This window comes from Triticum urartu, chromosome 5A (genome assembly GCF_056163025.1).
Source record: "Triticum urartu cultivar PI428250 chromosome 5A, HENAU_Tu73, whole genome shotgun sequence".
In the NCBI taxonomy this organism is placed as follows: domain Eukaryota; kingdom Viridiplantae; phylum Streptophyta; class Magnoliopsida; order Poales; family Poaceae; genus Triticum; species Triticum urartu.
The window spans coordinates 214,564,176-214,591,312 of NC_141877.1; the positions used below are offsets into that span (position 1 = coordinate 214,564,176).

The 27,137-nt window shown below is 49.6% G+C and overlaps 1 protein-coding gene across 3 annotated transcripts; it reads left to right on the top strand.

Moving 5' to 3' along the window:
• Nucleotides 1–408: 408 nt before the first annotated feature.
• Nucleotides 409–26,933, top strand: LOC125508478 (quinolinate synthase, chloroplastic-like). Of its 3 annotated transcripts, none has more exons than XM_048673199.2 (8): nucleotides 409–1,194; nucleotides 6,358–6,642; nucleotides 8,861–9,079; nucleotides 9,206–9,385; nucleotides 14,814–15,329; nucleotides 15,679–15,840; nucleotides 26,305–26,412; nucleotides 26,484–26,933. In XM_048673199.2, the coding sequence occupies exons 1-7, from the start codon at nucleotides 469–471 to the stop codon at nucleotides 26,371–26,373; spliced, it is 2,157 nt and encodes a 718-aa protein (XP_048529156.2). In that variant the 5' UTR covers nucleotides 409–468; the 3' UTR covers nucleotides 26,374–26,412; nucleotides 26,484–26,933. The 3 variants fall into 3 exon arrangements, with proteins under 3 accessions (XP_048529156.2, XP_048529157.2, XP_048529155.2); XM_048673200.2 differs by having other exon boundaries at nucleotides 26,491–26,933; XM_048673198.2 differs by having other exon boundaries at nucleotides 26,305–26,933.
• Nucleotides 26,934–27,137: the final 204 nt, after the last annotated feature.

Genomic DNA, 27,137 nt, shown 5'->3' on the forward strand with positions numbered 1-27,137 from the left:
ACGTATATATTCCTATAGTAGACTTAACCATTCTCAATAAGATCCAACCCTTGACAATCTAAGGCTGCCCGCAATAATAGTATCATGCATGCCAACTAAGTAATTTTGATGAGATGACATAAAACTAAATAAAGAAAAAAATGCTTGAGTATCATATCATGATACCGTAACATATTAAATGATGTGCTACTTTGTGTCATACAGGATAATAAATATAGTATTCTATGATACCAACATATTATACTTTGCATTATGGATGTAGTATCATACACTAATATCATATATGTATGATATTAATATACGATACTTTCCATTACAACCAGCCTAAATAAAAAAGGAAAAAAAAACCAAAACCTGCCAGCCCCGGATCAAGAACCATGCCTCGGTCCCCTACAAAAGGACGCGCACAGCCTACGCCGCCTCCTCCCACCCATCTCAAGCCGTTTCCAATAAAAACGCGCTACCTCCATGTCCCCGCACCACACCACCTCCATCTCCATGGACACCTCCACCCTTGCCGCCGTCGCTTCCTTCGTCGCCTTCTCCACGAAGCCCCGCCTCCTCCCGCCACTCAACCCCTCTCGCACCCTTCCACGCACCCGCGGCTCCCTTGCCGTCTGTTGCTCTCACTCCCACGCCTCTCCTCCGCCCTCGCCCCTCCCGTGCACTGCGTCCGATGAGGAGGAGGTCGCTCCTCCGCGCCTCCGCCTCCGCCTACTCGCCGAGGAGTTCGGCGCTCTCCCGGACGCCGACCGCGCGCGCCGCCTGCTCGCGTACGCGGCCGCGCTCCCGCGGCTGCCCCAGGCGGACCGCGTCGCGGCCAACCGCGTCATGGGGTGCGTCGCGCAGGTCTGGCTCCTGGGCAGCTGCGACCGCTCGGGACGCATGCGGTTCGCGGCCGACTCCGACTCCGAGCTCTCGCGCGGGTACTGTTCCTGCCTCGTCTCCGCGCTCGACGGCGCGGGCCCCGAGGAGGTGCTCGACGTGGACCCCGCCGATCTCGCACCGCTCGGTGTGGCCGCGGGGGCGCGGTCCCGGGTCAATACGTGGCACAACGTGCTCGTCGGCATGCAGAAGCGGGCGCGGGCAGCCATTGCGGCGCGCGAGGGCAGGCGTCCTGGGGAGCCGTTCCCGTCGCTCGTGATCGGCCGGGACGGCGCCGTCCGCGCGCAAGGAAGCTACGCCGAGGCCAAGGTGAGCGCTGTTTCTTTCGGCTAGCTTATTATTGCTGTTAGTCAGTTGGTTTTTCTGCATGATCTCATGGAAAAGACGTGTCCATGTCTCCACAAATTGGAAATTAGTACTCACATGTTTGACTAAGAAGTACTCCCTCCGTTCTAAAATAGATACTCAACTTTGTACTAACTTTTAATACAAAGTTAATATAAATTTGGGTCATCTATTTCAGAACGGAGGAAGTAGCTAAGAAAGCAGTGGCGGGCTTGAATATATGATGTAGAATCTGCCAAAGCTGGGTGCAAATTGACCTTCCTCACTATAATGGCATCGGATAATTATAAAGGTGCTTTTCTATTGGTTGTTGCGTTTCGCCTTTTTCCTTTTTCTAGAATCTGCGATGTGGTCATAGCTATGTGTATGGTCAAGAATGGAGACTTATGGCTATAATAATCGGATCGACAGTGCCTGTGTCGGCGTGACTCTTAGGCCAACTCCACCACGCGACCCCAAACAGACGTTCGTTTTGTCCGGATTCTGTCCGTTTGGGTAGGGCGATGGGTCGTGTCCGGGCCTGTCCTGGGATGCGGTGGCCGTGCGCCCAGCACGTGGCCGCATCCCGGCCGCATCCTGTCCGCGTACATTTTTCTTTGCAAGTCCTTAATTTTTTTTCATCATTCATTTTTGGTACATGAAAAATACATCATCACATTTTGACTAGTAAAGCAAGACCAAAGAAAACAAGAACCACAAGAATACATTTTAGAAGATACCCAACTTCCATAACTACTCCCTTGAGTTGGGTTAGGGCCTTCTCGATGCACTCATTGTTGATCTGTGGAGGAGGCTCGATCTGGCATCCTCCTTTCTTCTTCAAGCCAGAAGTAGATGTTGCTTCCTCACACCTAGTCTCGTGTCTAGCCTCTAATCTAGCAACAAGTGCACTTGTCTCATTTACAGCCTCTATGCTAGCTAAAAGTGCATGAACATGTACTAAATTTCGCTCTATCAATATATCGATGTACTCTTCTTCCCAATACCAAAACTTGCATCCATGCTACACAATAAAATTTGAAGTTAGCACAACTAGTCAAATCTAGAGCACAAAACGAAGCTAAAAAGAGCACATACCCCATCGTTTAAGCACTTGATGAACACCCATCCGGGATGTTCCGGCATTGTAGACACGCGGCGCACGACCATCCTTGGGCAGTGGTCGCACTTAATGAGTGGCAACGGTGCGCCGACGAGCTTTTGGGCAAGCACCGAGCCTGGCCGACCGCCATTCGTGTATCTGCCGGTGGACCACCGACGGTGCAGATCCGAGCGGCTAGAGGAGGAGCCACTGCCTGCATGTGGCCTTGCGGCCCTGCCAGGGCCTTCCGGTGAGGTGCCCGGCCAGTCCATGGCGCGGCCCGGCCTCCCATAGCCGGGCGAGCTCAAGACCGACCAGATCCGCCCCAAATCGGGCCGGCGGGTGCGCAAACCAGGTGGCCGTGGTTGGGTAACTCGGCGGCGCCGAGGGGAAGGGGCTGGGCGAGCGCGCGTCCGAACTGCACGGCTGCAATGGCAGCGGCGGCGGCGGCAGGAGTGTGGAAGAGTGGAGGAGGGTGCGACCGGGGGGAGGGAGGGGGGCGGATAGAAAAAGGCCCGCCCTGGCCACCGACGGGCGGGCCAGGGGAGGACACGCGCAGACGGCCCGCGCATCCGCGTGGTGCCCGTTTCACCCCAAAAGCGGCGCAAACTTGGGCCGCGGATGGGTCGAAAGCAGACACAAAACGGACAAAAGTCCGTTTGCTCCCGCGCGCTGGGCCGTCCGGTTTGTCCATTTTACCCCAAACGGACGGGGCCGGACAGGACGGGGTCGCGCGGTGGAGTTGGCCTTATCTTCTACTTTGTGTGGACTTGCTTGGGCATATTCAGTATGCACCACACATATTTCTTACTTACATGCTTCGTTCTTTTCTGACAATGAAAGGGCGCCTCTTTGGAAAAAAGATGCAAGTCTTTACTTTGCCTAAAAGAGCTGCAACAGTTAGAAGGATCAACCGTTTAGAGCATCTTCAAAAGATGATTTGTAATAGGGCAGCTGCCCAAAAAACCGTTTTAGGTCTTCTCCAACAGCTGCCCTATATTAGTGCATAACCGCTCTTTAGGGCTTTTGGGGCCAAAAATGCTGCAACAACAGCTACCCTTGTTGTGTCAAAATTTTTTAGGGTGGCCCAAAAAAAGGTAACGCAGGCGCGACAGTCGCGCCGTTGCCGCAAAGCTAAAAACGAGGCGTGCGCAGCCTAACTCCCATAGTCAGAAACTTCCCGCAACCTCTCGCAGCTACAAACCCTCCCGTGCCACTGCCGCCCTTGAAAATCCGGCCGGATCAGGCCACCTCCGCACCACCCCACCGCCCGGATCCGTGGTGCCCCTCCTCCAATCGGCCGCACCGCGGCGCCGCATCACCCCATTTCACCGCCGTGGCGCCGCAACGCCCCACCGACCGAATCCCACCGCTACCGCTGTTGCGCCGTGTCGCACCATCGCATCCGTCGCCCCCTCTTCCAATCGGCCGCCATCACCGACAATGTTGCTGAAATGCGCGCGGAATAGCAAGACCAGCTTCTGCGGTGTTCGGCTGTGGTAGTCCAACTGCTACGGCGCCAAGCTACATTGTGACGTCCAGCAGCACTGGGTCGGCACCTTCGAGACGACGGAGATCGCCGCTCGTACCTACGGCATTGCTGCTTGAAGGATCAGCTGGCCGTGTTCGGAGCTCAACTTTCCGGAGATCGAGACCCAGGCGAATGCGGAGTTCATCGGTCCATCAGTGAACATTGTGTCCTGCATGGCGAAGAGGGAGACCCGCATCATCCTCGAGCAGAGGGACACCCAGGAGAGTGATTAGGCGGCGATGGCGAGGTTCGCCGCGGAAAATCCGCACCTCGTGCAGGCAGAGGAGTGGTTCTGGAAGAGGGACAATGAGCGCAAGACGGAGGATGAGGCTGGCCCCTCCAAGGTGATCAAGCTCGAGTCCGATGACGAGAGCGAGGACAATGGCGAGAGTGAGGAGTCCAGTACCTCTGAGAGGAGACCATGGCACTGGAACGCTGTCGACACACAGGCTGATGATGACGATGACGAGTAGTATGTGGGTAGGAGTACCATCTTCTAAACTATGTTTGGATGTTTAGATCGTTGCATGTTTAGAACTATGAATGTTCAGGAGTTTGTTGAAGTATGCAATGTGATCAAGTAGTTTCGATGTTGGTTTGAGAAAACAATATGTTTGAATAGTGCCTATTTTAGGGCAGCTGTTGGAGTTGGACAGTTTTTGGTGCCGAAAATATCACTTTCTGATGACCCAAATTTTACTCCAAAGCATTTTTGGTGCCCTAGGGCAACTGTTGGAGATGGCATTTGGACCCCAAAATGGTGCTCCAGCAGCTGCTCTATCCCCTAAACCGTGCTGCAATTTTTTTAGGGCAGCCACATATTTTTGGCCTCGAGTGCTGCAAATATAGAGCAGCAGCCGGCTGCCGCAGAACAAATCTTGTAGCTGCGTGCAGCCCAACCGGTCTCATGAAACTTCATCCCTGCAGCCGCTTCCCCTTACCCCGCCGCTGAATCCAGCCACCACCACCACCGCCCTCTCTGTCCGTCCGGCCACCGCTCCACCCCATTCGGCCGCCATCACCGTCGCGTCAACCGATTCCGGCCACCGCCGAACAGCCCCATCGCTGGATTCACCGCCGAACCGCCCCGTCGCCGGATCCACCGCCCCTGCATCTGGCCGGCCACCACACCACCGAATCTGCCGCCCCTCCACCACCACCGTCGAGGATGCCGCGCCACAACGCCGAACCCATGAGCAACACAAGCTTCCGCGGCATTGGACAACGGCCGTCCGGCCGCTACGCCGTGGAGATCTTGTGCGACAAGATGCGACACTGGCTTGGGACCTTTGAGACGCGCGCTTATGACACCGTGGCTTGGAGGTACCGCTAGCCGAAGTTCGAGCTAAACTTTGCGGAAGTCACGAGCCAGGAGGCGGCGGAGTTCCTTGCTCCCGAAATGCGTCTTGTGCCTCGCAAGCAAGAGAAGGAAGACCGCCTAGTTATGTAGCAGCGCTCTGTCCATGAGAGCAATGAGGTGGCTCTCGCGAGGTTCGCCGCGGAAAATCCACACCTTGCGCAGGCGGAGTACGAGTTCTTTGCTAGTAGGGACACACAAGGCAAGAAGGCGATCAAGGAGGACGAGACTGGCACCTCAAGGGTGATCAAGAAGGAGGACGAGGCAGACCCCTCGGTGATCAAACTCCAGTTCGATGACAACGAAGAAGAAGAGTTGGATAGTGAGACATAGTCGTTCATGGAGCTTTGGAACCGTGTCGATTGCGGGGATGATGATTAGTGTGTGCGTAGTACTGAGACGAAATATGGTGGTGAGTCTTTATGTTTAAGTTTGAACTCGTGTCGTTGTGTTTAAGTTTGAATTCATGTTTCAGTTTGAACATTTGGTAGTTCTAAAAATTTCTGTTGCCCTAAACCCACTTTTTGGTGCCCTGAAACTATTTTTGGCTGCCCTATTATACATCATCTGTTAGAGATGCTCTAATAAGGGTGCTTCCAATACTATTGGTCCAATAGTACACCTCCATTTCTTAGAAGGGCGCACGTGAGATATTTCAGATCTAGACATAAGAACATTTGTTGTTGGAGATTACAGTTTCTTTCTTTCTAAATCTACCAAAAATTCAATGATGTGAATGATCTTCCTAACGACCTGAAAGAAACCATCTATTGGAGATGTTGTTACTTAGGCAGGAAAATCCTTGCCAAAGAGGCACCGACTATCACTTTTTGATATTTATGGAATAGACCATTCATCAAGTTAAGAATAACAAACCTTAAACCTTACAATATACTTCCTCCGTCCCATAATATAAGAGCATTTTTGACACAAATACGCTCTTATATTATGGGACGGAGGGAGTAGCTGAGAGAAAAATGTGAAAGGCTAAACGTCCACTGAAAGATGCTGATATCTGCAAAGTTATTTAAGTTTTAATTTTAAATCTTAGCAAATGAAAGATAAGTTAAATGCTACATATTTTGTAGTGTAAGTTTGTTGCTGTCTCTTCATGGAATATAAAGACATGTTGACTAGTTTTAATTATTAATTTTGCAGGCGAAGTTTTTATCTCCTGACCAGTCCAAGATTTCTGAGCTTGTGAATGCCCTCAGAGAGAAACAAATTGGAATTGTGGCCCATTTCTACATGGATCCTGAGGTGCAAGGCATACTAACTGCTGCAAAGAGGCAATGGCCCCACATTCACATATCCGACTCATTGGTAATGGCAGATAGTGCTGTTCAGATGGCTGAATCAGGATGCAAATATATCGCTGTGCTAGGTGTTGACTTCATGTCAGAAAATGTCCGTGCAATACTTGATCAAGCAGGATTTACTCAGGTATTTTTATCAGTTAGTATCATTGATTTTCAGTCTTTCACTATGTATTGCGAAGTCTTGTGGTATTATATATGTTTTCATTGTGGACACAACACAGCGCAAGAGTTAGGGCATCTCCAGCCGTTGGCCCCCTAGGGGGCGCCTAAAATCGCCGCCTGGGGGTGAGCCGGCGCAAAAATTGGGCCTGGGGGCGAGTTGGTCCCCAGCCGCCGGCCCCAAGGCCGCCCCCAGGCACGTTTTAAAATAAAAGAAGTTCGGCGAAGTTCGGCTAAAACACGATAAAATTCGGCCAAACACGATAAATTTCGGCCAAACACGATAAATTTCGGCACATTTCGGCGAAGTTTGCGGATTTTCATTACATAGCACATATACATAAACTAATCTAAAGGAAAAACTGGCTGAAGTCGCCGCCATCGTCGTCGTCGGCCTTCTCCTCCTTGACGCGGGCGCCCCTGCTGGACCCCTGCCCGGCGTCGCCATGGCGGACTGGTGGCGGCGCATCGTCGTCGTTGTCGTCGCTGTCGCAGATGACGACGACTCCGCCTTCGTCACGGCCGCGTCGACGCTCCGCGAAGCGAAGCAGGGCGGCGCGCTGGCGCTCCTTCGCCTTCTCCAGGCGCTCCTTCTCCATCGCTATGGAGTCCCTGCGCGCCCATTCCAGGGCCGCAGGCGCGCCGGCCGCCCTCGTTGATGACGATGCCGGCGCTGCGAGTGCGCCGGCCGAGCGGCGTCTCCGCCGCGGGCTCGGCCTTGACGCCGAGCAGGGCCGGAGTGCCGGAGGAGTGCGATGAAGATCGGGAGGAGGACCCGAACCTCCTTGGCGCCCATGGCCCGGCGCGTCGGTGCTGCGCCGGGGCGGCCGCCCTCGCCGGGTACGCCAACGGCGGGTCGTTGCCGCCCTCGAGGTACGTCAGCACGCCCTCGAGTGTGCGGCCGGGGACGCCCCACCACAGGTGGCGCCCCTTGCTGTTCTGCCGGCCGCCAACCACCGGCGCGCCGTTGATGGACGCCAAGCGCTGCTGCTGGCGGCGCTCGAAATACGCCGCCCAAGCCGCGTGGTTGTCGGCGGCGTACTGGGGGAGGGAGAGTTGGGCGTCGGTGAGGGAGGCGCGCACGACCTCGACTTCCTCGGCGAAGTACTTCGGCTTCGCCACGGCGTCGGACAACGGGGGAATGGGCACTCCCCCGGCGCTGAGCCTCCACCCTGTCGGCCCGGCGCGCATGTCCGGCGGCGCCGGGATGTTCGCCTGGAACAGGAGCCAGGACTCCTGTTTGCGGAGCGAACGGCGGCCAAAGCCGTTGGCCGCCGCCTCGTCTTCGGGGTAGCGTTCCGCCATGGCGACGGGCTCGGGAGAGGTAGAGAGATAGAGGGAGGGGCTGGGCGGCGGCGCTCGGGAGAGGTAGGGAGAGGGAGGAGCTGGGCGGCGGCGAGGGGCGGGGCTGGTGTGGGCACAGGCGAGTGCAGGCCACCGGCTATATAGCCGCGCCACACCCGTGTGTACGCGTGCGAGGGAGGGGAGGCGTCGGCGCGCCGTCCCGTGACGCGCCGCCCTTGAGGAATCAATGGCAAGGCTGACCGGCAGCAGCCTTGGCATTGATTTCCCGCGGGAACCGAGGCCATTGGGGGAAGACGAGGCGCCGTGTCGCTGACGCGGCGGGCCCGTGGCTGTTTCGCGCCAAAACAGTTCGCCCCGGCGCCCCCGGACGCCCCCCAGCGCGCCGGGTTCGGCCTGGGTCCGCCGGCGCTGTTTTCGGCCCAGGCCGGCGAAAATCGGGCTCCTGGGGGCGCGACTGGGCCGTTTTTTTGGCGCCGGCGCGAAAAAATCGCCTGGGGAGGCCTTCCTGGGGGCGCGGCTGGAGATGCCCTTAAGCTCTAGGGAGTATTTATATGCACTTCGATATATCCTGTTGGTGAAATGGCGTTACATGGGACCATCATATGTCATTGTTGTTTTTTGACTGGATTCTTGACATAATTAATTTTGTTTTGTTGTTACTTTACTGCATTATAAAAACCAGTCAAGACTGGCAATTTAGAGAACTGTAACCTAACTATTAGTGGACACTATCATATTTTGAATTCCCAATGTTTTGATAACCCACAGCTGTTTATGTCTTATTTATTTGACCCCCACTCCCTCCCTCCCTCCCTCCCTCCCTCCCTCCATCTCTCTCGCTCTGTCTCTCACCCCTTCGTTTACTGATTCGTACGCAGGTTGGTGTTTATAGAATGTCCAGCGAGCAAATTGGTTGTTCCTTGGCAGATGCTGCTTCAAGTTCTGCTTATACACATTTTCTTAAGACGGCATCAAGATCTCCTCCTTCTTTACATGTCATTTATATCAATACCTCACTGGAAACAAAAGCTCATACTCATGAACTTGTTCCTACGATAACCTGTACCTCTTCCAATGTTGTTGCAACTATACTACAGGTAGTCGTTTGACTTGTATCAGTATTATATATCTTGGTGGATTTGCATTGCATTATTTTCCAGCAAGGTTTATTATATTTATCTCTTTATTAGATCATTATGCTCACTTGTCCACCTACCTTGTAGGCATTTGCCGAAATACCAGATCTTAATGTCTGGTATGGTCCTGATTCCTATATGGGTGCGAACATAGCAGACCTATTTAAGAGAATGACTATCATGTCAGATGAAGAGATTACAGAGATACATCCAGATCACAACAGGAAAACTATAAGTTCATTATTACAACGTCTTCATTACTATCAGGTTTGTCTGATTCTGTACCTTTTTCTGTGCTAAGTTAGACAGTCTATTCTCACTTTCTTGCATGCATTTTATGCAGTTAAACTGAACATTAGAGTATGGTACTCATGCCTGCACATTGTATGACTAGCCAAAAATCCAGTGCAACTGCATTTTTTTATTAGTTATAAGCAGAAAGTGAGAGTTGCCCAGTTAACTAGCAGAAAATTGGACGAAAACCTTTACAAACCCGCCCACATGCCCATGACTTGTCACGTCATCTGCACCGCGTGCTCAACAGCAGCCAGCAGACCCGCAGCAGCCCTTCCCCGTTTCACCTGAAGGTTCCACCACGTGGATACGGGAGCCGGCCACCCAACCACATGCCCGAAACGTCAGTCCGCATTTCAATCAAAAATTGAACGAACCGGACGAATTTCGTGCAAACCGGACCTAATTCATGCAAAGTTTGACATACTACATTAAAACCGGATGATTTTGACAAGTTAAACTAAAATACAACAACAACACAAAGCCTTTAGTCCCAAACAAGTTGGGGTAGGCTAGAGGTGAAACCCATAAGATCTCGCGGTCAACTCATGGCTTTGGCACATGGATAGCAAGCTTCCACGCACCCTTGTCCATAGCTAGTTCTTTGGTGATACTCCAATCCTTCAGGTCTCTCTTAACGGACTCCTCCCGGTCTACCCCGACCTCTCTTAACATTCTCCGCATGCTTTAGCCGTCCGCTGTGCACTGGAGCTTCCGGAGGCCTGCGCTGAATATGCCCAAACCATCTCAGACGATGTTGGACAAGCTTCTCTTCAATTGGTGCTACCCCAACTCTATCTCGTGTATCATCATTCCGGACTCGATCCTTTCTCGTGTGGCCACACATCCATCTCAACATACGCATCTCCGCCACACCTAACTGTTGAACATGTCGCCTTTTAGTCGGCCAACACTCAACACCATACAACATTGCGGGTCGAACCGCCGTCCTGTAGAACTTGCCTTTTAGCTTTTGTGGCACTCTCTTGTCACAGAGAATGCTAGAAGCTTGCCACTACTTCATCCATCCGGCTTTGATTCGATGGTTCACATCTTCATCAATACCCCCATCCTCCTGTAGCATTGACCCCAGATATCAAGAGGTGTCCTTCTGAGGTACCACCTGCCCATCAAGGCTAACCTCCTCCTCCTCACACCTAGTAGTACTGAAACCGCACATCATGTACTCGGTTTTAGTTCTACTAAGCATAAACCCTTTCGATTCCAAGGTTTGTCTCAATAACTCTAACTTCCTATTTACCCCCGTCCGACTATCGTCAACTAGCACCACATCATCCGCAAAGAGCATACACCATGGGATATCTCCTTGTATATCCCTTGTGACCTCATCCATCACCAAGGCAAAAAGATAAGGGCTCAAAGCTGACCCCTGATGCAGTCCTATCTTAATCGGGAAGTCGTCAGTGTCGACATCACTTGTTCGAACACTTGTCACAACATTATCTTACATGTCCTTGATGAGGGTAATGTACTTTGCTGGGACTTTGTGTTTCATCAAGGCCCACCACATGACATTCCACGGTATCTTATCATAGGCCTTTCCAAGTCAATGAACACTATATGCAAGTCCTTCTTTTGCTCCCTGTATCTCTCCATAAGTGGTCGTACCAAGAAAATGGCTTCCATGGTCGACCTCCCAGGCATGAAAGCAAATTGATTTTTGGTCATGCTTGTCATTCTTCTTAAGCAGTGCTCAATGACTCTCTCCCATTAACTTCATTGTATGGCTCATCATCTTAATTCCACGGCATCCAAAAGTTAAACTAAAATCTCACTCATAAGCATGGCCTCCCGCCGGCGGGATCTCCGTAGTCCGCTCCGTCGACGTCGCCGCTTCCGTCAGAGTCGTCTTCCTTCCGCGGACATATGAGGCACTGCATTGGATGGCAAAAATGGCCCGGACACCGTGGTCCGGAATTTGTGGGGGATTTGCGGCACGGCGTTGAGATGTCCTAACCCAACGCTCAAACTGTATGCATTAGTTGGACTACCACCCAGTACGCTGCCCCCACCTCTGCAGCTTTTTCCTGCCGAACGGACTGCAAAATATCAGCAAAATGCTTTCACCTTTTTCTCCTTTCCTACCCGGCATGAATCACAAGTTAAAGGCTTGTGGCTAAGATAACTATTTCTTCAGTAAGCTATGATAGCAACAATTCTGCACACACACAAATATAGGACAAATGTTTCCTACTACCGGGTGTAGTTACTCCCATTTTTGTTTTGTACGTTTTAGATAGTATCCATCATACCGGAGTGTATGTATGCGTAGTATGTAGTATGTAAGAATTTTTAGGTAGTATATAACTATATATACTATTTTTTAGGTAGTATGTATTATATTTTGATGATACTCCTTTTTATGTACAAATATGTACGTATTTCACAAATATGATAAAAACATGGGCTCACATCCAATTTTTTCACATAACTCGCTTTGGAGTATCTTAGATATAGTATATGAACATACTAAAAATGATAAAGTAATATATATACTACCACATGGTAGTATATGAGACATGGGTGTGACTACACCCGGTAGTAGGATGTATTTTCCCTATATATATATATATATATATATATATATATATATATGTAAAATGTTTGGGGCACCTAGGTGCCTGGGCACCTTGATCGGGTCCAACCCGTTAGTGCAGTTTCTTGAAATTCTGATTTGTTTCCTAGTATTTGCATGCAAGACTTTCCATGTATGAGAAATTCCCTGAATTAGTACATCTCCTTTTATTGCTTTCCTTCTCTCATACATTTTCATGCAGAAGTTGTACACTACGTATTTGTGACTATACACTGAAATTGATTCGGTACCATGCTCTCATATTTGCGTAGACATACATCCCGAAAAAAAGTTAGGTATCATACACGCTTTGTGACTACATATAATACCTATGTATCATTGGGTATGTACTCATAATTCTCACGTGAGGGTATGCGCATGTAGATAAATATGATGAGCATGCACATACCTAAAAGTATATTGAGTACTCTCAATTTTTCATATCCGTAATTGTATTGGATACTACCAATTTCATATCATTTGGCGAGTATATACCCGTATTATTGGGGTATGTACTCATATATTTCACGCCGAGGTATAATACCTACATACTATTGGGGTATGTACTCATATATTTGGTATAATACCTACATATTTTTGGAGTATGTACTCATATAATAACAATTAGGTATTATTCGGGTATGTACTTATATATTTCACGCCGAGGTATGTAGCGAAATATGCAAAAACAATTAGGTATAATACCTATGTATCATTGGGGTATGTAGTCATATATTTTACGCCAGGGTATGTAGTTGTACAGAATAGGTATATAGTTGTAGAGAAATATTGGGGTATGTACGCATATAATTCAATTAAGCATACCCACTTATTTTTGGACTATGTACTTGAAAACAATTAGGTATAATACCTACGTATTATTGGCGTATATATTAATATATTTCACGCCTGGGTATGTAGATTTAGGGGAATATGGAAAAACAATTAGGTATAATATCTCTATTATTGAGGTATGAACTCGTATATTTCACACCGGGAACGTAGCTGTAGAGAAATGTTGGGATATATACATACAGAAAAATCTAATGAGTATATACTCACATAAAAATCCCTGCATATGAAGTGCTAAAAGTTATTACTATATTTTACATGGCAATAGTATGGAAGCTTTTCTATTACTAGTAAATGAGCACGTGCAATGCACGTTGATATTAGGGAGAAAATCAACTTCGCGTTGATATTAGGTAGGATATCAGTTACGTGTTAATTATGAGATTAATATAGATGTTGATATTTGGTATGCTATCAATTGCACACTCAACATGTTGAGAGCTCACCATTGAAGCAATGTCGGTCGTTGGACTGGCATGGTTTGATGGCCGAGATTAATTGGATCTGCCCCTTTGGGTCTTTTTATATTGGTATAGACTTGATCTCACTAATGTACAATTGTGACGCACATTAAATAATCAGATTTCTCTTTCCATATAAGGTACGCCATGCAAACATCTATGGAAGGTAATCTATTGACATAATTGACACGCATCAAAACCATGCAAACAAGTATCGAAAGTTTTTTTCCGACAAAGATATAAATTAAAATATGAGCTCATTTGTTAACAGATCAAATCCAATAACCCATATTCCCATCATCACAACACAATCACGATGCAATCGAACGACATCTAGGCAAGGTGCCTGGGTACCTAGGTGCCCCAAACAGGGTGCAGAATAAGTTATTCTTCACCCAAGGTAATCTTACGATCATTTCATAAATAAATTACATTTGAAATACAAATAGTTACATTCATATTGATTCACTACGTAAAATTTGGCATAAGAAAAAAAATAGGTCATAAGACCAGAAAAATTGCTTTTTATGTTTTTACATTTGTAATTATGGGGCGGGATTGACTATTCGTCACCCTGGGTGAGGAATAATTATTCTTCACCCCCCTCTGTTTTAACATCAATACACCGTAATTTTACATTTCGTAAATTTTGTCTTATTTTAGACCTAAAAAGAGAACGTAAGAGAATATATAATCACCGTAAAAATTATTTTATGTTACATAAAATTACAAACGTAAAAACATAGTGTAAAATACACATAAAATGCTATATTTTTTGTCTTATGACCTATATATTTGTCTTATGCCAAATTTTACATAGGGAATCACTATGAATGTAACTATTTGTATTCCAAATTTAATTTATTTAAAAAACGATTGTAAGATTACCTCGGGTGAAGAATAACTTATTCTGCACCCTGTGTGATGAATAGTAACACTACATAGGTGTGGCGACACGCCGCACTGTTGCTTGCCGGCCGTGACCTGTGAAGGAGGCGAGCTGGGAAACTGGCTACTGCCGCCTGCTAGGCCCCAACCGCAACCCTTCACGCTTGCTCGACGCCTAGCCCATGGCCGCCGTCGGCCATCTCGTCGCCCACCACGTCCTGGCCTGACTAGCCGCTGCCACGGTAAGAAACAAAGAGCAAAGCGTGGAGGTTTCGCTAGGGTTGTTGCATGTGCTGGAGTGCGTCTCGGGTCGCTGGCTGGCTTCATGCGGTATGGGGCGATTGGTTCAGTAGTTCAAGGCCTCATGGGCCTGCGTCTGTGTGGCCCATTCCACCGAACGGTGACTTTATCAGCGATACAATGAGTCAACGAGCATACCCGATAGCACATTATGCGTAGGTATACTATATTATTTTTGCACCGCATCAAGGTATGGCGGCTGCCACCTCTCGCCCACCGGGGTGCTCACACACATCATAACATCGTACTTCTAATTCTGCAGTTTTTGCATGTATGACAATTGTTTGCATATATATATGTGCAGAATGGTAACTGTATTGTGCATGATATGTTTGGCCATGAAGTTGTGGAGAAAATAAAGGAGGAATACTGTGATGCATTTCTAACTGCACACTTTGAAGTCCCAGGAGAAATGTTTTCTTTGTCAATGGAAGCAAAGACGAGGGGAATGGGAGTAGTTGGATCCACTCAGAATATCTTAGATTTCATTAAATACCATTTGAAGCAAGCTCTGGATCGGGATGTTGATGATCATCTTCAGTTTGTATTGGGAACAGAATCAGGAATGATCACTTCGATTGTTGCTGCTGTCCGGCAATTATTTGACTCCTATGAATCTTCCAAAGAAGGTGCTAGCATTGAAGTAGAAATTGTGTTCCCTGTTTCGTCAGACGCAATTTCTAAGACATCTGTTGATGATTCCCATCATTTCGGCTCTTCAGTAGCGAATGATTTAGAACAGATTAATATTGTGCCTGGTGTGTTTTCTGGTGAAGGGTGCTCTATCCATGGTGGCTGTGCATCATGCCCTTACATGAAGGTCTGGCTTCTCCCTTTTCTTTTACTGATAATGTGCGATTTGACATTCAATGAGTTCAACATAATATCAATAAATTTATTTTGTCATAGTCATAAATTCATTTTGCTCTCTATATTAATGTTTCGCCCTCTTTTGGATTATGTTCATCTGGAACTCCTCAAGTATTCATACGAGCAGGTTCGATGTCGACTGTTGTTTGTTTTGGTAATGTAGCAGTTGTTCAGTTGCTCTGATCTTGTAAAATGTGTGATCTTCTCTGGCAGTTAATGTACAATGTGTTTCCTGGTATCACCCTGAATTTCCGATGATTAATTGTGGGCTCATGATATAAATGTTCCATTGTTCGCAGATGAATTCTCTCGAGTCGCTACTTAAAATCTGCCAGCAGCTTCCTGGTGAAGACAACAGTTTATCTGTTTATCAGGCTAGTCGATTGAATGCTAAGACTTCCCTTGGGAAATTGGTTGCGGAGGTTGGGTGTGAGCCAATTTTGCATATGAGGCATTTCCAGGTCTTCTGTCCTATTACTCTTTAGCTTTAATTCATGGTGTACATCACACTACATCTTACATAGCACCTTACTGATTCACTTGCTTGATTCTGTTAGTAGCAAGAGCAGAGGAAAAAATCAAGTGAGTGTGTGTGTGTGCACGCATTCTATATTAAAACACATCTCGCCTACTTGAAAATATAAAGTCAACTGCTATAGCACGCAAATGCATAATTGCTGGAAACCAGGAAGTGGAACTGATCATACCTAACGAGTGAACTACCCGAGGTCACATTGTGAAACTTCCAAGCTGGCATTTTTATGTCAGATTTATTTCTATATTGAACTTCCTTTTTTTTAATCCAACTTCTTTTTACATGCTAACTTCTGAATTTGGATGAGTTAACTTCCACGGCTCTTTGCATAGCAAACTGTCTGAGTGTTCAGTAGCGGATTGTTGCTTTTTTTGCCTGAGTGAACAGCTGCATTTTTTTCTCACCAACTTTTTCCCTTTTTACACAGCGAACTGCTACATAACAGAAAAGCTAACTCCCATTTTGTAAGTGAAAGTTTTTTCAGAAGCAAACTGTTCTATTTTTTGTAGATCGAACTGCTGCGGCTACAGTCACGACTACTACATCACAGAAAGCTAACTCCCTTTTTTCTATAGTGAAAGTGTATCCTTTATTTTATTAAAGCAAACTGCTCTACAATCACGGAAATTACAGCCGCAATGATGGGTCATCATAACTAACTGGTTTTTCTAACAAAACCTAACTGCGTCTAAAATAATTGAATTACTGGCCACCATCCCAGGCCACTGCCTGCGTTAGGGGCGGCGGATGCAGAGCCATGGATGTCTCGCCGGGGTCATGCTTGATTGGGGCTTGAAGCTGGCTAATCGTAGAGGCTCCCTCGATGACCTACCTGAATCAAATCGAGGGGCGATGTAAAGACGTGGTCTACGATGGTTGTGCTTAGTCGACAGCTGAACCAACTACGCTAAGTGGCTATAGTCGTCAATCAGAAGGAAGTAGCACCTCCTGCATAGCGTTGGCTGTGAGATTGGCCCACAAAGGTCGTCGTGAATGAGCTACAGGGGCTCTGTTGCCGGGGACTTGGCCTGCTGGGGGAGTGCGGTATGCCGCCGCAGATGATCAGGCAGAATGCAAGCACATGGAACACATGAGAATTTTGTGCTGCGTACTGCTTGCAGATTTTCTTCTTGTCCCTTCTATTTATCCAAAAGGAAAGACGATTGTGCTGATCGTGTTCCGCACCCGATTCTTCCGTGCCATCCCACTGACTTGGGCTTGGGTTCAGCTCGTTCGTGTGGGGCGTAGCTCCCACATGTATGTCTCACGCGCCAAGTGAGAACAGCTAAAAATGGGAAGTGAAACAGTACACAAACTAAGTCCTAACTAGACTAGCTAACGTGCCAGGATTAACCAACAAAAATTACCTGAGAAGCATGTCCTTCAACAAACGCATATAAATGACAAAATTGGTCCTCTGGCTGAGTGGTGGTACAACCCAAGCTTTGACGCCACCCTCAAAACGGTTCACTTTCAAGCATTGTATGGCAGACCACCACCCCTAATTGCAGAGATGTCACTTCTACATGAACATGAAACAATCCTTCTACTGACAGAGAATATACTGAAGTGATATTCAGTTTGGGAATCTTCTTCAAGCTCTGGCAAGACTGGAAAAGCATCCTAACAAGCATAGGAAAGAAAGAACACTGCAAATGGCTGACATGGTTTACCTCAAACTTCAACCTTACGGGCACAAATTCCTAAGAGCATCTCTAACAGACCCCTCGAAAGTCAAGTTTGAGTATGTTGAAGTGTATATGTGGATTGCCTAGCCCTTTCCATCCGTTGGGACTTTTGGCTGCGTTGGCTAGGGCATGAAGCTTAACATGGTATCAGGACCTAAGGTCTTTAGTTCAAGTCCTGGCCTTTGCAATTTATTCAGAAATTGTTGCTGCCCCCTCTGTGTCCATGTATATTCCTCTTGAGCCATACCTCTGAGTGTGACGACCGATCGATGAAATCGTCGCCACAGGAAGGGGATCGGAGTGGGGGATGAGGAAGAACAGAGAGTAGGTGAGGTTGGAGAAGGAGATGAGAATAATTCAGACTTTTCCTTCGCTGCCTTGTCCAACAGAGGACGGTTCCATAAGTACAGGCACACACACACGACGGACGGCTTGGCCACATGCGGCCCAAGCCAGACCCAGTGGGCTCAGCCCACAACTCTCCTGTGCTACTCCTTCTCCTTGCTAGTCCACCGCTACATCGTAGCAGGTGTGACAATTTCCCCCCCTTGAGCGAGAGCGTCTTGAGCCCAGCATGGAGCGTTGGGGTAGCGATGACGTAGGACGGTGTAGTCTTCCCATGTTGCCGAATCTGGAGAGAGCGAGGACCACTGAATAGAGACCTGCACGACTGAGGTGTTACCTTTCTTGACTATGCGGCGATCCAGTATCAACTCGGGTTGTAGTGGTGCAGCAGTCAGGTCGGGCGGACGAGGCAATTCGGAGAAGACCGGAGAGTAGTCAGGTGTGAATGGCTTCAACTGTGATACATGGAAGACCGGATGAATGTGGCTGTTTGATGGTAACTGCAGTTTGTAAGCCATAGAACCGATCCGTTGCTCGACGGTGAATGGTCCGAAGAACTTGAATGCTAATTTGGGGCAGGGACGGTTGACCACAGTAGATTGAGCATAAGGTTGCAGCTTCAGAAGAACTTGTTCACCCACTTGGAAAGAGCGATCTGTCCTGTGGCGATCAGCCTTTTGCTTGTATCTGTTTTGAGCCCGGGCCAGCTGAACACGGAGTTGTTCATTATGTGTAGCCCAATCCAAATCTGCATCAGTATCCTGTGGTATCGTGCGGGCCAGTGTGGGCAGTCCTCCCAAGTTGGGCTCCTGGCCATATAGCGCTTGGAAGGGTGAAGTGTTCAGCGAGGAGTGATGGGTGGTATTGTACCAGAACTCTGCAGTAGGTAACCATTGTCGCCATTTCTTTGGCTGGTCGTGTACGGCGCACCGAAGATACATCTCGAGACATTGGTTGACTCGTTCACTCTGACCATCCGTCTGCGGGTGATATGCTGTGGAATAGCTGAGTTTTGTTCCTGCTGCCTCCAGAAGAGCACGCCACATTGCACTGGTGAAAACCGGGTCGCGATCCGATACGATTGAGTGGGGTACTCCATGTAACTTGATAATGTTATCCCAAAATGCTCGAGCCACTGTTGTTGCTGTGAATGGATGGCGAAGAGGAACAAAGTGGGCATATTTGGTGAAGCGGTCGACCACCACCATAATCACCTCGTAGCCCTCGGACACTGGCAATCCTTCGACGAAATCCATAGTGAGGTCCCGCCACGGTTCTGATGGAATTGGGAGTGGCTGTAGTAGTCTAGGTGTTTTCAGATGTTCATGCTTGGCCTGCTGACAGATAGAACACTGACGAACATAGTCTTCCACTGCTTGTTTCAGACCCCGCCAAGCGAACAGTTTCTTGACACGTTGATAAGTTGCGGTCACTCCCGAATGTCCCCCAACTGCACTTGCATGGAATGCGTTGATCAATTTGGTCTGTAGGGTTGTGTTGGCGCCAATCCAGATCCTGTTCTGGAAGCGAATGGTGCCTTGGCGTAATTCGTAACCTTGATCATCCGGGCTGCACAGAGCGAGTTGTTGCAGCAAATCTTGACTGTCCGTGTCAGTTTCATAGGAGTTGCTTACTTCCTGGAGCCATTGGGGCTGACAGATGGAGAGGGCATCCAGAGAGAGCAGGTGACCGACGCGGGATAGTGCATCAGCTGCGCCATTGTCCGCGCCGCGGCGGTACTTGAAAGAAAATTGGAGACCCACCATCTTAGACATGGCCTTGCGCTGCAACTCTGTTTCCAATTGTTGATTGCCGAGATGGCAGAGGCTTTTATGATCCGTGACAATGACGAACGGGGCGCGCTGGAGGTAAGTGCGCCACTTGTCCACGGCCATGATCACCGCGAGGAACTCCTTCTCGTAGATCGACAGACGCTGATTGCGTATGCCCAGAGCCTTGCTGAGGTAGGCGATTGGGTGGCCGTCTTGCACCAGGACTGCGCCCACCCCTGTGTCACACGCGTCCGTCTCGATAGAGAACGGGCGTGAGAAATCAGGCAACGGCAGGACAGGCGTGCTTGCCATGGCATCCTTGAGCAGATCGAACGCTGCTTGTGCTTGTGCCGACCAGGCGAAGCCTTTCTTGGTGAGGAGCTGAGTGAGGGGCTTGGCGATAATCCCATAATGCGGCACGAATTTGCGGTAATAGCCGGTGAGGCCTAGAAACCCGCGCAATTCTGTGGCATTTGTCGGTGTGGGCCACGCGCGCATGGCACTGGTCTTGCTCGCATCCGTGGCCACGCCCTCTTTGGAGATTACATGGCCCAAATACTCGACTTGGGGTTGCCCGAACGAACACTTGGAAAGCTTGGCATATAGCTGATGCTCACGGAGGATGGAGAAGACTGTGCGTAGATGAGCTTCATGCTCCTGCAAGGTGTGACTGAAGACGAGAATGTCATCAAGAAAAGTGATCACAAACTTACGATTTGGCCCGGCGAACGCCGAGTTCATCACACATTGGAATGTGGGCGGGCCGTTGGTGATGCCGAAGGGCATGACGCGGAACTCAAAATGATCATGATGTGTCTTGAAGGCCGTCTTTTCCTCATCGCCCGCACGCATGCGAATCTGATGGTACCCCGCTCGCAAGTCAATTTTGGAGAAGAAGGCGGCACCAGAGAGTTCATCCAAGAGTTCGTCGATGACAGGAAGAGGAAACTTGTTCCTGATTGTGACGGTATTGAGACGTCGATAGTCCACACAGAAACGCCATGTTCCGTCCTTCTTCTTGACCAGGAGCACCGGGGCTGCGAAGGGGCTCATGCTGTGTGTAATGATGCCCGTGCGAAGCATTTCTTCCACTTGACGTTCAATCTCGTCTTTCTGTAACGGAGAGTACCGGTAGGGTCGACAGTTGACAGGTGCTGCACCTGGCTCCAGATTAATGGCGTGATCATACTGTCGATGGGGAGGAAGTTGGGTTGGTTCCTCGAAGATGTCACTGAACTCCGTCAGGATGCGCTGAATGGTAGGCGGAGTAGGCGTGTCAGAGTCGGATGTCGTCTCAGATGTTAGCTGAATCTCCACTAAAGCTGCCCCCCATATGTCGTTAGCGTCATGCATTTGCCATAAGGTTGCAGCATCTAGGGCTGTGAGTTGATGTTGATCACCAGTGCGCACACCTGTCAGCTTAATTGTTTCTCCCTGACGATCAAATTGCATGGTCTTCAGGTTCCAGTCACACTGCATTGGGCTGTGCTGTCCCAGCCAATCCACACCGAGCACTGCATCGTAGCCTCCTAAATCGAGGACGCGCATGTCTGTGGCAAAGGTATGTCTGTGGGAGGTCCAGGCTAGCTGAGGCACCATAGCCGTGCAGTTCAGGCTCTGTCCATTGGCGACTCGAACCTTGATTGCTGGAATATCTGTTGTTGGAGCTTTGATGCGCTGAGCAAATGTGGAGTTCACAAAACTGTGCGTACTGCCGTAGTCGACGAGTAGCAACATAGTTTGATCACCCACTGTGGCACGCAGTCGAATAGTTTCTGGTGCTTCGGTGCCCTCCACGGCGTGAGCTGATAGGAGACAACAAGTAGCATCGGTGGTTGCAGGTTCATCCAATAGTTCCAGGGCATGCACTGCATCATCAGAGAGTACTTCTCCAAAATCGCCCACTTCAATCGTCAGTAGCTGAGCAGAGCGTTTGCATTGATGATCACGGGAGTATTTGTCCCTGCAACGAAAGCAGAGGCCGTGTTGGCGTCTGTAATCCCGCAACTGCCGCTCACGCCCGAAGTCGTCCGCGGCTGGCTTTGGTGCTAGGGCGATCCGCGGTGCTGGAGCGGTCGGAGAGGGCGCTGATGGTGCAGGAGGTGGCCGTCCTAGTGGTGGTACTATGCCCGACAATGGTGGTGGTCTGCCTGCAGATGGCGGTCTGAATCTGGAACGCTGAAGTTCCAATTCCTCTTCCTGAATCCTGGCAAACACTGTCGCCCTGGTGATGCTGGTGGGTGCCTGAATACGCACGGCGGCGCGCAGGTCATCCTTCAGGCCAAGCAAGAATTGGGTGACGAAAAATTTGGAGCTCAGGGTCGAGTCGAGGGCAATCAGATTATACATGTGAACCTCAAACTGTTGTCTGTATTCAACCACTGTTCCTGTCTGACGGAGCTGAAGAAGATTGTGCATCGTTGACTCGAATTCCTCTGGGCCAAACTCCTCCACCACTGCACGCCGGAACATCTCCCAAGTAATATCTGAATGTGTCTGACGGAAGGCTCTAAGCCACAGTGCCGCGTGCCCTTCGACATAGAGCGTCGCCGTCGCGACCTAGTTGTGCGGCGGCACCCTATACAGCTCGAAGTATGCTAGGCAGCGATCCAGCCAGACGCGGGGCGCATCACCATCGAAGCGGGGGAAGTGGTGTTTGGGTGGCCGGACTGAGTACTCATCCCGCGGCGTCGGTGTGCTGGGCAGCTGCAAGTTGAACTGCGCATCTGGCCTCGTGAGCAGGGGAGGCCCTTCGTTGGCGAGCCGGGCGATGGCTGCCGTGCTCCCAAAAGCCTGCGGAATAGGCAGGGCACTCGGAGGAGGTGCGGTGCGCTGGGCGGGTGGAGCTGGAGGGGGCATAGGCTGCTGGATGCCGTTGGTGGCCGCCGGCGTGCGGGAACCTGCCGCGGAGGGGTCGTCCACCTGCGACGCCAATGCCATGGCGGAGGAAGCCGTCGGAGAAGTCGCCTTGCGCACGTCATCCACGTCGGCCTGCGTGAGCCCGATCTGCTTGGATAGGCTCTGCAGCTCGGTGGAGACGTGCGTGTTGAACGTGGCCTGTGTCTCCGCGCGTTTGGTCGCCAGAGCTTGCTCTTCATCGAATCTGGACAAGAGCTTCTCCATCAGGGCGGTGAGGTTTGCTGTTTGTTCCCCCATGGCAGTGAGGAGTTGCCGGGTCTGGACGGAAGGCTTGGACGGCGCCGTGGTACCCGCCCCGAACAGATCGAACCCCGCTGTGGATTTTGTGGGATCTCACCGGAGTGAATTCCCACCGACAGCGGTGGATGTTACCGATCAGTCAAAGGAGTTGAGGATGCTGCGGCGCAAAATTTTTTGGGGGAAATTGTTGGCTCTGATTACCAATTGTGACGACCGATTGATGAAATCGTCGCCACAGGAAGGGGATCGGAGTGGGGGATGAGGAAGAACAGAGAGTAGGTGAGGTTGGAGAAGGAGATGAGAATAATTCAGACTTTTCCTTCGCTGCCTTGTCCAACAGAGGACGGTTCCATAAGTACAGGCACACACACACGACGGACGGCTTGGCCACATGCGGCCCAAGCCAGACCCAGTGGGCTCAGCCCACAACTCTCCTGTGCTACTCCTTCTCCTTGCTAGTCCACCGCTACATCGTAGCAGGTGTGACACTGAGCTTATTCACGTGTTGACTTCCCGCATCACATGTGAGGGGGGGGGGGGGGGGGTGTTGAAGTGTATGTGGATTGCCTAGCCCTTTCCATCAGTTCAGACTTTTGGTTGCATTGGCTAGTGCATGAAACTTATCAGAGTATTTGTTTTTATTTTAGGAAATTAAGCAGCAGCTAGCAGATGCCTCAAAAAGTTGAATCCCCTGAATATGGCTCCCCCCCCCCCACACACACACACAAAATGCCCCTCATTCTCTCAAATTCAGTCCTAAAAATAGGCAGGCACGTGTCTTCCTGCTCGCCCGCAGCTTTCCTGACCGCTGCCCCCGGCCTTGATAACCAGTGGAATGAAAAGCCTCACCCCGCCGCACCCCCAGCCACCCTCGCCAGTGCCGGGGACCAACCGTTGGCCGCGAATTTGACTGTGCTAGGACCAAAGTGGCGGCACCAAGGCAAGAACCTCATTGAGCCAGCTCAGTCGCGGGTTACTCCATCGTCACCACCATACCGTCCTTGTCCCAGCCAACCGACAAACGGGCCGTCGGCAGTTAGCTAAGGTGGTGATAGCGCGGTGGCCGCCACGAAGAAGGATGCGGTCGCTGGGAAGCTCCCCCCTTGGCGTTCCGCGACGTGGACGACTACTGTTGTGTTTGTTGCAGCCACGGGACCATCCCCTCCACCTCCGGCGGCTGACGCCAAGCTGGATTCAGACGAGACCTGGAGCGACGCCAACATGATCGATGAAATGCCCTGCAAGGCAAAAATCTGAGAACCCATCCACTCCGTTTGTCCAACCGATGGAAGAAAAAAATGCAAAGCAAACCAAGAAGAATGTTTGTGTTAGAGCATAAAAAGAAGAGTTGATTGCGATGGTGGATGTGAAGAGGGCATTGGCGGCCGACTGGAAGGAGGATAAATTGAATTGCTTCTATGAGATGAAGATGATGGAGGAGAAGTGGAAGGCAAAGGCGGCAGCTGAAGAGAGGAAGGTGCTAGCGGAAGAAGGAAGACTTGAAATTGAGATGAAAAGACTTGCATTAGAGGCCGAAGAAAAAATATTGAGCTTGAGGAGCAAAAGCTTGCATTGGCGGTCGAGGAGCAAAGAAGCAAAAAAGTAGTTTAAGGACCATGCAATCGTGTTCATAGATCCTAGGAACATGGACAAGAACGAAAAACGATAATGGGAGTTTGCTCATGGGGACATCTTGGCTAAGATCTATGGTGGTGGGGACGATGGTGGCGGCGACGGTGACGTCGTGATTGCATGAAGCCCATGCTACGACGGCTTTAGGTCCATTGTGCGATGGTGGCATCCCAAGCATGTCTGCCACCGAGATGCATCTCGCCTGCGACCGCCTGCCACGAGCCCCTTCGCCACACGCACCTCCTCAGGCCCGGCTGGGACCAGATCAGGCCCGATCTCCCGAGCGCTCCGAGCAACGCATCACCACATCGCCAGGATCCCACATCACCACTGCACGCCACCAACACACCACACACGGCCGCCGGAACCAGGGAACGGAGCCGCCACCGACTTTCCAAACTAGCCGGAGTTGTGCCCCGCCGCCGTCCTTGGGTATGCCCAAGCTTCGCCGCTGAGCCCCTCTGGCAGTGGCGAGACAAGGAGGGAGAGGGGAGGAGGTGGCGGCTAGGGTTTTCTCCCCCCGAGCCGCCAGAAGAGGGCGACGCGGTGGTGGCCTGGTGGGTTTCTTCCTTTCCTGACTCCGTCTCTTACAAGCTGCTTTTTCCAGAAGGCTGTCAACTACATGACCCATTCCATGTCAGCCAACTGAAGCACCACTTGGGCCAAAAGCAGCGCCAAATCAAATCTTGCACTTCTAGCAGTTGATGGCACCATTCTGTCCCGCCCCCCCCCCCCCCCCCCCCCCCCCCCCCCCCCCCGCGCCCCCTGAAGAAAGGAAGTTGATATCCCATGTACTGTGCAATGGCTCATCACATGGATTAACTTTCCAATCGAAGTAGCAGCCTGGGAGGACTCTTAGGCCAAGTCAGATCTTTGATCCGGGGGAGTTGTCAGGCCCGGAAGTGGTACCTAGCACATCTGACCGTTCTCTGGCGACCCAAAGGCCCATAACTTAAGTGAATGTGTTGCCAACTCCGTTTCACGCCAATGACAAGCATCTCAGCCGTCCATCTCCAATGCAACGGCTGCAGTTCAAACCAAAGTGTAGGCTTATTTTCCGAGAATGATGCTTTTGATTAGACCCTTCTTTTATTTATCTATAACTTTACCAAAGTGTAGGCTCAACAAACAATGGATTGAGAGCCTCTTGTGTTCATCTCCTTTGTAATTGGGTTAAAACCCTTGCTGGTGGATCGATGTCGGAATCCAAAGCAATATCTAAGAACCCAACAACCCTAAAAATTGGTTGCTGAGAAAGCCGCCGATAAGGGGGCACTGAATATGGGGTCATTGTTCTTCCACTGCCTTGGCCTCTAAAATTGCAAGCGGAATCGGATGAGTATTGTTTTTTCTTCTTCTATTTTTTGCTGAAGAGAATGTATGGCTCGGGATTGATATCATGGATTGGAAGGCGTAGTTTTTTTACCCCGGTCGAATGACCGGGATTGAGGGGTTTGGATGGGATTCTGAGGGACAGGTGTAACCGAATGCACTGAAAATAGTGGTCCGGGATAAATCCCCTGCCAGGCTGAACCCTGCTGATCCATTTGGATTTGGCTGGATCCCAGTGGGAGCTGATCAAAGTGGTTTTAATCCATGTGTGCTAAGCAAGAGACCTTTTAGAAGAGAACCTTCCGTGTAGCTTGGGAGGGGGCACTACTTTTAATAGCACAACGTGATGAAGGATTAATCTTTTGGCGTGCCAAGTCTTGTGGTGTTCATTTCTATTTTCCATGTGGGCTCACTAGACCTGTCCTTATAACAAACCCATTTACAATTTTATGTTTATTTCAGGCGACAAAGAGATTACCAGACAAGCTCGTTCACCAGGTTATCCATGGTAACGGAGGGGAACCTTTATGATGGCCGTTCCTCAGAATCTTCCCTGTCAACTTTATTCAGGTGTTTATGGATGATACATCATTATATTGCCCCACTTGAGTACTACTCCGTACCTGATATTAGCATTGCAGGGTGCAGTATCCGGCTTTGCACCAAGTGTTGTTATCACGTTACTGATAATTACCGGTGGAGTGACATTCAGAGTCTGCAATGGGTAGGTATATTGGCTGACCAATTGTTATTCGTCTCAGCCAAAATGTTTCTCGTGTATGTTTGATGTCAGATATATAAATGGGCGGCATACGAGTATACAATAGCATTGCTCAACAATTTTTGTGCTCTGTAACGGGGAGGACCTAAATCACCTGTGTTGCTGTGATGTATTTGAAGCTTTTATCCTCGTGTTGTAAAATGTCCTAAGGAAATCTCGCGTCGCGGCATGCTGTGAATCTGAGGGATTACTGGCTGCAGCTAGTGTATACGAGCGAGTGCCGTCTACAGGAATTATGGGCCCTGCGCAAAAAGCAAAATGGGGCTGTAAATTTTGAAATTGAGTTGATGCATTTAGTCATTCTCTAACGTTTTTCAGCATTAGAATCATACTCTTTATTTATAGAAAGCATAATTTTTCTGTCTATGAACCAAACAAAAATAATATGAATGCATTCGTTATAGGCTTATCAAGATGATGGGACAAAAACAAACCTTGATTTGAACCAGCGGCTATCTTGAAATCATGACAGCAAAAACGTTAAGTGTGTATAGAGAAAATATTTATCATGTAT